The 12,324-nt window shown below is 37.7% G+C and overlaps 1 protein-coding gene across 2 annotated transcripts; it reads right to left on the reverse strand.

Annotated features, from left to right (window-relative positions):
• Positions 1-669: 669 nt before the first annotated feature.
• On the reverse strand, positions 670-11,284 carry luc7l3 (LUC7-like 3 pre-mRNA splicing factor). 2 transcript variants are annotated; one of them, XM_088599382.1, is made up of 11 exons: positions 11,071-11,283; positions 10,125-10,191; positions 9,815-9,854; positions 9,586-9,730; positions 6,952-7,026; positions 5,504-5,608; positions 4,984-5,145; positions 3,732-4,084; positions 3,202-3,362; positions 2,557-2,753; positions 670-1,219 (listed from the first exon to the last, which is right to left on the reverse strand). In XM_088599382.1, the coding sequence occupies exons 1-10, from the start codon at positions 11,167-11,169 to the stop codon at positions 2,590-2,592; spliced, it is 1,371 nt and encodes a 456-aa protein (XP_088455508.1). In that variant the 5' UTR covers positions 11,170-11,283; the 3' UTR covers positions 670-1,219; positions 2,557-2,589. The 2 variants fall into 2 exon arrangements, with proteins under 2 accessions (XP_088455508.1, XP_088455507.1); XM_088599381.1 differs by having other exon boundaries at positions 670-2,753; positions 11,071-11,284.
• Positions 11,285-12,324: the final 1,040 nt, after the last annotated feature.

The raw sequence follows: 12,324 nt of genomic DNA on the forward strand, positions 1-12,324 counted from the left end.
CAACAGCATTCTGCTTTCATACAAGTGGAATACACAAAGTTCTACAGATACCACTTTTACCATCTTGTCTGCATTGTGCTGTCGATGGCACAGGACTAAATACACAGCATGTCAGCTACACATTTACAATAGTTACCAGTAAAGTAATGAAATTGCTTTACTGAAACTGGAGATGGAACCAACATAGATTTCAATTTCAGACTTATGATGGATGTAACTATTTTAAATGAAAACAGACTATTCTTACATTATTTTGGTGATGATATAACAAAGGGTAAGCTCTGAATTGGCTGTATGACTGTCTTCTAAATACTTTTTTACTTTGTAGTATAATCATATGGCCTGTGTGCAGAAACTCAGTTTCACTAGAATTTAGTCCAGAATTTGACCATTGCAAAATATTGGATAGTAATCATTATATTGATGTATACCACCACAACTCCCTTAACAGAACTGTGACAGTGTTAAGTTCAACTTACTTGAATGACAGAAGAAAAAAATAATGAAAAAACCTGAAGCAGAAAGTAGGGACTGGTGTAACTCTTTCAATCTGCTGCTCGACAGAACGTACTAAACCTGTTGCAAATGTAATCCAAACTACCCACACCACTTTGAAGAGCCCTGTGCTGTAGTAAGAAAAATCTTTCAAACTCAAATAAAAAAAAACACTGAACAAGAAACAGTTGTACTTTAATTCATAATCAACACAAAAATATACAGGTTTTTCTTTAATTCCGAACAAAAAGAAAAGAAATCTCAATCACTTCTCTTAAAACCAGAAGTGATCCAAAAGCCTTCTGCAAATATACCTTACATGAAGGGGGGAAAGGAAGAGGAGAAACCAATAGTGGTTTCCATCCAGAACTTGACAAATACCAACAGTGTTGAGATCTCAAATAAAAAAGACTGTAAAGTAGAACCTGAAGATACAAACTGAACAAGCCACACGTACAAGTTTTTAATTGTTCGTTATTAAACATGTAAACAAAACAAAATTACACAACTTAAAAAAATTCTTGGTGTAAGTTGTAGCAAATCATGTAAAGATTGTGACCAGTCCTGAAAATGAGCTTTAAAAACAGCAATTGAATCCTAGTTACATTTTTGTTTGATTTGTTTCTAGGCCACTACAGCTCTCGTTCACCTTGTTTTAAGCAGCAGTATCGCAAGTTCAGGACAGGTAGTCTTCAGGTCTTCCTCCCAGGCTTCTCAGATGTTCCTGATATGCACAAATATTTAGAAACCACACAATTAGGAAACAGGAAAAAGGCTGCAGATATACAGTCAAAGCATATAAGGACAGCTGGTGTTCCCATAACTGAGAAACAACCATGCCCTCCCCAAACCACTACCATTTAAATTGTCCATTTTTTATAACTGGCAGTCAAAAACAGACACACAAACTCCTTAACATTTGGGCTTTCAAGCACCTGAAATACCAGCACAGTGTCTAGGAGGAGATGTACTTCAATTAAAAATAGATTATTATATCTTATTACCCTACCCCACCAATTCAAGGTCTTTAAGCAGCTTTATTTAAAAAACAACTTGTAAAACTATATCAAGGAATACATGGGTACTGCCAGATATAGCTTGTAACTGCAGTAACCTTTAGCAGCACAGCATCAATTGTCATGGCTACTTTTTTCATTTCATTGGCATTCAGTCTTTAATTCGTACTACCAGTTGGCTTCACTGCTTTCCCAAATAGTTAAAAAATGTATGGTGAATATGAATTAACAAGTACACACAAAGGCAAAAAATACCTTTATAGAGTCTAAGAAACAAAGTACACAACAGCAAGCTTAAAAAGTTTACAGGCAACAGCATTCAGACATTGATGTGGGTAGAGAAAGGAGTACCTGGGGTGAGTACCTGCACAGATTGACAGTATCCTTGATTTTTAATTTGGCTTTTCATGGGTCGCTCACAACACCAACGCTGTGTGAGGTATGGAAGTCAGCTGCAATAATTCATAAACCCTACACTTCCATCATCCCAATGCTATCGGCTCTCGAGTTTCAGAACAAACTGCATTAGAATGCAAGGCAATCAAGCACAAAACTGCAAAACATCCTTGTCATTTACAAGACTAGCAGACTGAAAATTCATAAACAAAACTCCTTCAAATGTGCCTCGGGAAGTCATTGGAAAAAAAAACGGACTAGAATTTTAAATGGTAATTGAGCAATGAAAAAAAAACAAATCTGAAGTACTGCAATTAACCGGCACGAGTGTCCTTGTTAAGTGGTGCGAGTGAATTAACAATATATGTTTAGCTATAGTACAGGTAGAGGCACAGAATTTTATCTGTATTATATTTTGGGAATGTCCTTTCTTTAATGAACGGTTATAACATAGCCGATACAAAATGAGGTACCTCCAACATGTTTTGCAGGGCTACACTGGCCTTCCCTTCTGGGTTTGTTTTTTTCTATTTCTTCTCATCGGTTTAGTTCCATCTTCTTCCGTGCATACTTACGCTGCACGATCAAAAACGAAAAAAATCAAAAACAAAAAAAAAAGGCCTAGCCCATGTTGAGAGATTGTACTTACCTCGGCCTGATCTGAGGTCCTATCAGATCAGTTTTAATTGGACTGAGTGTCACCTTCAGATTGTAGGTCTTCACTTGTGCCGTTAATCTCTGACTTTGGAGCCTCCACCTCCATAGGCTCTGCCTTGGGAACTTCACTTGGCTTTTCAGCACTGCTGGACTTCTTGCTGCTCCTCTTCTCATCCGAATCTTTTCGATCTAACAGAGAGAAAAGGAATTTCCATATTTACGCACATTGAATTTCCAGTGGGAATCTTCATATACTTCCTTTATCACACATAAAACACCAAAATCTGGATCACAGGGTACTACCTACCAAAGGGGCCAGATGGCCTCGTTTGAAGCCTCTAATGTTCTTAAAACACTCTACCATGAAACCGCTAAGCAAAGGAACACTAATCTGTTATGTACAGTGTTCTTCACTATTATAAAATAAAAATTGATTATTCAAGGTAAAAGGTAAAAGCAGGAATATGAAATATGAGAAGTAAATTTTATCACCTTCAGTTTCAGAATCCCTCGGCCTATCCTTTATCAAGAAAATTCCATATATTCTATAGCTCCTTTAATCATTGACAACTTGACAGTGGTGTGCAACACAAGAAAGCAAGAAGAGGAAAGAGGGCAGTTCTGTGGACAGTCTTGCCTTTGTCTTTGGACCTCCTCTCTCTGTCTTTCTCTCTACTCCTGCTCCTGTGCTTGTGAGATTTTCGATCCGGGCTCCTGGACCTCCTTCTCTCTCGGCTGCGGGAGCGGTGCTTCCTCTCTGAGCGATCTCTGCTCCGACGCCGCTCTCTGTCCCTGCTCCTGGGAAACCATTGGAACGAAGGTTTGCATCACAAAGAAAACCCACATTGATGAGAACGGGAAAGATTTGCTTTTTCTAAAACTGGAGAATAATATTTTCTGTGGTACAGGACATTTTGGACCATTAATTGAAAACTGGCTTTTGGAACCACTGACTGTTGAACAAGTGCTGAATTAGACTAGGCACTGCCATCTGTATACCTTAGAAGCAAGGGTGGTAAAATCTAACTGCTCAATAATGACAAACCCTATCAAATGCAGAACAATTCTTTTTAGTCCTTGAAAAATAATTTGTTGTTTCTGAGAAGCAGAAATAGATTCTCCTCTCCTTACAGTCAAGCTTTATCAGACTTCCTGCAGCACACCCACCTGCTCCTCTTTCTCTCCCGGTCTTTGCTCCTGGATCTTTTGCGATCTCTTGAGCGACTGCGTCTCCTTTCAGATGCTTTGCTTGAGTGTCTGCTGTGTGAGTGACTGCGTCGACGCCTTTCCCGATCTCTCTCTCTCTCCCTCTCCCTTTCCCTCTCTCTCTCCCTCTCCCGATCTTTCTCTCGCTCTCTCTCTTTCTCCTTCTCTCTTTCTTTCTCTCGTTCCTTCTCTTTCTCTTCCTCCTCCTTCCGTCGCCTCTTCTCCCTCTCCTCTCTCTCACGTTCCCGATCCTCTCTTTCCTTCCGTCCTTTATCATCACGCTCAGGATCTTCCGATCGCCTCCGGAGTTTTTCCTGAATTACAAATTAAAATATACAGTATTATGGGTCAGGACTAACCGATCCACGTTCTGAGGGCCTATACGCATACAAATTCCATCACATCTCAATTTCCTTATGAAAGTCTTAATGTAACTAACAAGGTGCTTGCTTGGAATACTCACAGGATTACTTCTACTCATAGGTCTGGGGTTGTATGTTATGAAATGCAACAGTTACAAGGCAACCTCCTACATATTTGAGAGCTGAAAATCAAGTCAAACAGTGTAAATTAAATCTATTAAGTAAATTAAGGGTTTAAGATGTGTGGGCCTCCGGCACCAGGATTGGGAACCACTGTCTGAAGCAACTGAAGAACGAACATACTATGATTGTTTTAATTTTAATGTTTATCTAACATAAATGTGAGATTAGCTAACTGATACCAAAATTTTCATCCATTTCTGTCTTGAAAGAAGCCAGAATATCGGCTTCAATGACACAGAAATTCAGTACCTGACTAAAGGGCCTTATAAAGATGGGTACATTTATTGTAAAATCATATGATCCACTACTATTGCACACAAAAACCATTCAAGTATTTGTGACTCATTAAGTTAATTTTGTGGACCTAAATTAGATTTGGTAAAGGAACCAAAATACTTATGCAATCATTAATATGAAATGTTCATTTTTCTTTCATATGGTCTACTTACTTATTCTATACTTGATCATTTGTGAAAGATAACATATACAACATACAATACTACTTCACAATGCCATAACACCAGGCTTTAAAGCAACGAAGTAAAAACTACATAAGGATCTGAAAACTTTCAAAGCAAAAGTTTCCAACTCGCTTGGTTCTGGAAAGTAAAAGAACCACAACATGACAGAATACCATCTATGAGAAGAAAAAATAACCTACAACAGACCTTAAGCTCTTCAACAGTAGATTTGATTTTAGCATAGCCCATGTGCTGCTTTCCCATGAGGTGATCATCCACCCTGGACTGGGCATCACCCACGATGAGAAATGCCCCACACACCTCACACACCTCCATCTGCTTTTCCTGAGCAGCAAAGCTTTCAATTGTCTGAAACAAAAATTAACTGCATCAGGTCTCTACATAATGACAAAGACAATGAACATACAAACTCTACATAGATAGCACCTCAGGTCTAGAACTGAACCCAGGGACCCCTGCCCTGTGGGGCAGCAATGCTAACCACTGCGCCACTGTGCCGCAGTCTATTATAAATTCCAACTCTGAAAGTTAATATTACAGATCCATCAGGTGAGAAAAAATTCAACATGAAATACAAGTCTCAGATTTATTTAAGACGTAGAAAAGAAGATCAGAATGTTTCTCATCTGTAGTGTATGGAAAAAAACAAATCTTTAAAAATTAAAAAATGTATATGAAAAAGTTTAACCCATCCTAACATACTCACAGAGGTGGTGGAGCGCAAAAGCTCTCGTTCGTCTTTCAACTGTTCAACAAGTTTCATCATCCCCTGGGCCTCTTCCACTTTCCCCTCTGAGCCCAGTTCCTCGATCTGCCCAAAGAATAAAGACTGTTTTAACATTCCAGTGCCCTCTTCATCTTCCAATTTTCCATCTGGGCATAACGTTAACACTACAAAATTCAACAGCCCCATCTAAATGAAAGAGCTAGATCTTAAAGTAAACTAGACCTTACCATCAGGTACAGGTTTCAATTATAATTTCTAACTAGATAAAAATTACAAATAAAACAAAAGTTACAAACAAGAAGAGATCATATGGCCTTACTACCTTGCTTGTATATTAGTTACAAGCCTTTGTACAAAACAGTGCCTCCAGTTCTCAGCTCCAGTTTCCACTTGTATCCTTTATTTAGCTCTTTTCTGTTAATTCTGAAGATGATTTTGAATATCTGAAGTTAGGTCCCCCTTTTTTGTTCAAGACTATAAAAGTTCAGTTCTTCAGTACATTTACAATTTTCTAATATCTGGGTACTACCCCCAAGCTTAGTGAATGCTGGAAGACTTTCATAAATGGTCTGCGAATAACATTTAAGTACCACTAGTAGAACACTTTAAGGCCTAGACATTTTTTAATCCCTTTTAATAACCATAAAACATTTTCCCCTTCTACACTAATACTAACTACTATATGATGTTAGTGATGCTTCGCTTGAGGAATATTGCTGATTCTCCCTTGGTAAAAACCTCAGTCAAATATTTCCCTTTCATAGCCACACAGTTTTTTTTAATCATTTAGTATTTCACTAAAAAAAAAAATCTCTTCAGGTTTTGTGGATATTTCTTACTTTTATTATATTCTTTAACCAAACAGTATTTTTTTAATTTTAGGAAGTTTGTTTTTCAATATTTTACTTAAGTTTCCTAGTTTTTTGTTCATTTAGTCTGTTATGTGCTTCAAACTAAATTTCTTTAAATTACCACCATCCATTCTCTACTGAGTATAGCACTTCTATTGTTCTGAAATTACCTCATTGACTGTTTTCCTAAAAACTAAAACAAAATTCCACTCTACATGTAGTTTTGAATTACTCTTCAAAATGTACCATATGATCACAGCTGCCTACTGCCACTCAATACTGCATTCCTCATTGTATCTGGTTTGAAAAGACCAGATGAAGGGCTTCCAGCTACTAAATGTTCTGAAACTGAGTATAAAAAGCTGTCCATGTCAATTACTTTTTCTTCTGAACTCAATTTTGCTACAAAGCACAAGTCCACCATGTTGCATTGATTTTTCCAAAAAGCTTTGACATACATTGAAATCTGCATAGGAACTGTTGTTGTTTATCAATGAGAGGCATTATGATGAAAAAAGACATGCAAAATCATTTTTTTAGTTTCTTTTTAACGTGTTAATAGGTAAAAAATCAAACCTGAAGTACAAGTTCTTCTATTTTCTCCGTCAGCACTTGTATTTTTTCCTCATTTTTCCCCGATGGTCCTGGTGCCTGAAGAAAGAAAAAAAATGAGGTTTACAATTGCTTTAAGTCTGCAGTGCCACTAAATGTTGAGCTAGCTAAGCCGTTGAAGCAAAAAAAAAACAACACTTTGGTAATGCCCATTAGACCAGGAAAACAGAGCTTGTTATGCAAAGCTTCCTCCATATAAAATTCAGGGACAATGATTTTGTGACTATTTAATTAAGCAATATCACGCTATAAAAGATTAAGCACTTTCTAAAATATAGCGATATGCCCCCACACAAGTATTACAACAAAATAAGTTACACAATTAATATTATGTACATGCAGAAGTCCAGCAAGATGCTGTTATAGCTATATTAATGGAGGTTTGATACCATCACTTTCTAGAAATATCTTTTACAATTAATTTATACAAATAAGATAAAAGCACTGCAAACAGAATTCTGTAAATATGTAGAATGTGTAATCATTTAAGTCTACAAAATTTATTTTGATGCATACATGTGTCAAGATATGTCAATTTTGAGATTAACCTACAACTTTCAAAATGCACAACAATTTTTCAGGTCACTGCTTATTTTCATATTTTCTTCTTACATCTGATATTAGATCGTAAGAACCAATCAAAACAACTGTTCAACTTAGTGACCGGAACATATTAGTCTAGTATGTCTAACTCTACCACCAGAAACAATTATTTTATTTCTTAAGCCTTTCTAGTTATGTTTATGAGTGAATGCCAAAGATGCAGATAACCATTTTAAAAAAATCACTAACACATCCAACACTGACATTTAAGAAGTCCAGTTTCATATGGAAGATAATTTGAAATCGGTCAATGTATAACAGCTACAACCATTTCAACATTTGAAATAAATTCATAACTTTTGTCCACAATAAGCTTCAAATCACTATGATAGTGCTGACATGTCTTAAAAGTGATTATATGGGGAGGTAGATGTATCTGCTTCCTTCAGCTCTGAACCTCCTGCAAGGGCTGCCTAGTCTGTGGCGTGTGCAAATACAACTGGCTTGAATGTGTGTAAGTCAGAGGAGTCTATCTACTCTTCCTTGTTCTCCCCTGGTCAAGGAGGCAGGGTTCATAGCTTGGCACCAATACATCAATTGGCCATCGCAAACTGTAAACATATACAAGAATAACTGCAAATTCTAAATTAAGATAGAACTTCACACTAATGTGAATGTTATTTACCTCCACTTGCTCTACATCTGTCTTTTTCTATAACCTTATTTCCTGAACTCTCCTGATACAGCTGGCAGCAGTTGGACCAGTGTTATTCAGACTAGCTGGTGGTGTCTTAAAGGCACAAGTCCTATAGGTTCTTTAGAGAACTCAAAGTGGTGATGAGTCAGTATGTCTTTTTTCAGCATCTCTTTCACAGATTCTGAGAAAGTCTCCATGTATCTTTTATCGTCTTTTCTCCATAGAATTTTATCAGCTTGAGCTTCCCTTCAGAAACCCCTTTTCCATCTGTCTTTCATTTGCTAACCCCTGAGTCTATTACTGAGCTGACTTGATCCTATTTAAATCGTACCTACTCAAAGCTACTTTATGTTGACATTAAACAATTTAACTTTACTGTTTAAAATCTACAATATACAACTTAATAAACAATTTGAGCAATTTAGAGATGCTCTTAGGCAGATATTTGCACTTGGCTACCCATTAAAATTAGTGAATAACTAAAAACAGTAAATTAGTGTGCATGTATACAGCTGTTTTAGCATAGCTGTCAGCATTGACAGGTTTGTTTTACAATTTTATCCGAAAAAGATGACAAAACATTTCACCACACCTTATCAAAGCACAAGACATCTTGTTCAACTAGTTTACAAATCACACCAAAAGCTTATAAGAAAATACTTTAATCTTGCATATATTTATGAGATAAAAGGTGCAAAGTGTCATAAGTGTGACATTTATTCATGACAGTTTAATTCAAAGAAAGATATAAAGGCGTATGCTTCGTAAGAAGTGCAAAGGATGTGTAGAGATGACCCTAAAAACATAGCTGGCTCTATCTGTGCTTCATTAATACTAAACTTACAAATGATCTGAAGGAGTTCATACAGACAACGTTTTTATTGCAAATATACACAACAAATATGGATGATATGGAAATAACTAGCTGATGTTTTACTTTAAATATAAACTTTCATTTTTTTAACAAAATGTTTTCAACTTTCAAGTCTTGAAGTTTTCCTAGATGTGAAATCAAGTGAAAAAAACATGTCACTAAACGAATGTTAGCTATATTCAACAAGTCTAAAATTAAATCAATTGTGTCCAAAAACCCATACTTGCAAGAATGTGAAAGTTGTCAAACTTGTATTACTCCGGCTCTCAAGAACAAGGGAGGTATTTTAACCATTTTTGTCAAATTGTAATTTAGACAGAGGTGGCACAACAATTGTGAAGTGACACTTGTTTCCACCCTAAAAGAGCCCCAAAAACACCCTAAACTGGGAATACAAACCAAGGGATCAAGAGAAGAGAGAAAGAAATAATAGGTTTCAAAAGCAGATGTGTGGGTGTCTTTTTAAACTGCAGATCGCACTCACTCCAGAATTCTGCTGAGCCTGAGACAGAGCCAGTCTAGCATGGCCTCTGCGAATTCTCCGCTCCACCTCAGCCAGCAAGCTCTGTAAATAACGGAGGAAGTCCCTTTCATAACCTTCTTTCATGAACCGGGAGCTTTTCTCATACCTACAGGACAAAACAAAAGTAAAGCTGGAGGACAAAAAATGAAAGAATACACTAACACGGTTTTCAATAAGTAACTAGACTTACTGTTTTCTAAGATTTTCATCGTGGATTTTTTCACAAGGACCTATAAAGAAAAAAAAAGTTACATTTTTTGCAAGATGAACAGTCATGGTCACAGAACACCTAAATAAACTAATTTCAAAAGCACATTTCTAAACCTAAGGACGCTGAACATAGTGATAAGGTAAAGGGCCAAAATGTTAAAAGATATAACTTACATATCTGGTTCTAATCGTTCTTGAAATTCTGTCAGCGTCTTAAAAAAAAACATCAAACGGAATACAGAATATCAAGGCTAGTATAATAGTAAAAAATACTAGTAAAAAAAGCTTACCCAAGTCAGATCGTGTATTTGTGAATAATTCCGCAGGGCAAAAGCCACACAGGTAATATTTGCAAACCTATGAAAACAAAAATAATTATGACTCGCAGCGTGGTCACAATAAGAATGCTTAGAAAAGGCAAGTTGTGAGACCAGCTAACAGTGAGGTTTCCAAGTGAAAACTAGCTACATAAACTGGCAGATCCCTGGAATTTTCAAAAAAAAAGCAATGGATGAGCGAATCAATGCAAAATGTCCGAGCTAAACGTTTAAGTTCCAACAGTAATTCTCCTCTTTTTAGCACAACTTTGTAGGCGATACTGTCACACAAACTGAAACTGATCTGAAACAATGCACCTAGTTTTGACTTTTTTTTTCCCCCATTGTGTCCTCAACAGACCTCTGCTGAGATCGCCACCCTCCTATCCGCTCTTCATGGGTCAGGCAGGCCTAGAGGCGCACTACGGAGTACGAGCCCGGAGGAAACGGCCTAGTTACCGTCCGGCCGCTCACTTCAGACCGGTACCTTACCATGCCCTTAGAGCACAGTAACCACGACAAAGTGCACGTTGCTTAAACAGAAACGCCGCTTAGTAGTCAATTTAATTAGAAACAAAAAAAAAACGGAACGGAAACTAAAACAATCCCGTTTAATATTATTAACAATGAGCACCACGCTCCAGTAGCTTCGGAGATAAGTGCTAGAGGACGGACATCCTTCGCGAGATAAACCGAGCGGCGAGACGTTGGTATTTGACTGCCCAGCCTGGCGAACTCTGGGGAACACGGTTAAGTACGAATGGCGCTGCCAAGCAGAATGGGCTGCCAGTGACTGTTACAAACACCACCGTTCGCCCTCCACTCCCCCGCTGCATGTGCCTACCCATCAGCTCTGGCTTCCCCGCTTTTCCCCGGACTATGTCGACTGAATGAAAAGAACAACAAAAAGAAAACTCACCGTCTCATGATCCCAGCGAACGTTACTTCGTTTCTCATCCGGGGCCAAGTTTCTATCTCGGCCCATTAACTCGTCAAGTAACTGGGCGGCGGAAAGCATTTTTTATATTGCGATTATTATTCTTTTTTTTTTGCCTTCTCTCTCTTCCTCTGTTCTCCCTCACTCGTTTCTTCCCGCAGTGATCCGATTTAAGCAACAAAATGGCCGCCAGCCCAGCAGCCCGTACCCACAACACACCGCCGGCGCGTGAAGAAGTGTCGCTCCCTCAGGAGAGACCCGTCCGATCAGAGACTAGTGCCCCCTACTGTGGATGACCTACAGGAGCCGATTGCATGGGAGAGACGCATCGGATTAATGTCAATACAGACGAAAACTGTCTTTTGCAAAAGCAGCCCGGAAACTTTACATTTGTTTTAGTTATGTCCTGTTGATAAGCATTTTGGATTGATCTGCAAAATTACATAAAGATGGATTCTAATATCGGCTTTTCTTTTGGAGAAACAGAAGCTATGCTATTTTTAAACTCCTTGAAAACAAATACAAAAATATCGTTGGTCATTGACGTTATCATTATATTTCCTCTTTATTATATGCATTCAATTAAATGGTCTGGGAAGAGACCCCCATTTGAACAATTTGCAGAATAGATGTAAGGGCATGTTTCCAACCTATATCTACATTTCTAAACATGAGAACGCGTAAGCTGTGCATACCTCATCTTTATTTACTTAAATTAATATTTTTTTATAAAATGCCACTATATTATGTAACCCGGGTGATGTTATATGTTCCATTGTGTATTGTTTATTTTTTATTTTTGCAATAAAAAAGTTTAAAAAATCATATCAGACGCTAGTGCCCCCCACTGTGGAAGACATGTACTGTAGTACAGAAACAGAAGAAATAGTCTCTCGCCGGTTACAGACGAACGCCCCCTACTGCCGAGGACCCGTCGAGGCTACTTCATTAAGGTGAAGCTTGTTTTAAGCTTGTTGGCCTGTTCAGATACCTTTGTTTTAAAACAATGTCCCTTGGGCTAATGAAATGTGGTACATCTAGAATCACAGAGAACATGCTGTCGTGGACAGCGACAATACGCACAAACGGTAGTCACGTTATGTAATGTCCTTGGGAGTTGTAACTACATATGCGCTTCAACGTACACGATCCTGTATTTTTAAAATTTAGACATTTGAATACATGCTGAAGCCTGTACATTAATAAATTCTACAAAAACAGACACTTGCAAATTAT

Source organism: Lepisosteus platostomus, chromosome 11, assembly GCF_059453375.1.
Source record: "Lepisosteus platostomus isolate fLepPlt1 chromosome 11, fLepPlt1.hap1, whole genome shotgun sequence".
In the NCBI taxonomy this organism is placed as follows: domain Eukaryota; kingdom Metazoa; phylum Chordata; class Actinopteri; order Semionotiformes; family Lepisosteidae; genus Lepisosteus; species Lepisosteus platostomus.

Excerpts from the sequence above, each read along its gene's own strand:
- luc7l3 (XM_088599381.1), bottom strand. The coding sequence starts at position 11,169 with ATGCTTTCCGCCGCCCAGTTACTTGACGAGTTAATGGGCCGAGATAGA. Across the intron at positions 5,146-5,503 it reads TTTTGCGCTCCACCACCTCT|ACAATTGAAAGCTTTGCTGC; the intron begins GTGAGTATGTTA and ends TTTTTGTTTCAG. Across the intron at positions 4,085-4,983 it reads CTACTGTTGAAGAGCTTAAG|GAAAAACTCCGGAGGCGATC; the intron begins GTCTGTTGTAGG and ends TTTGTAATTCAG.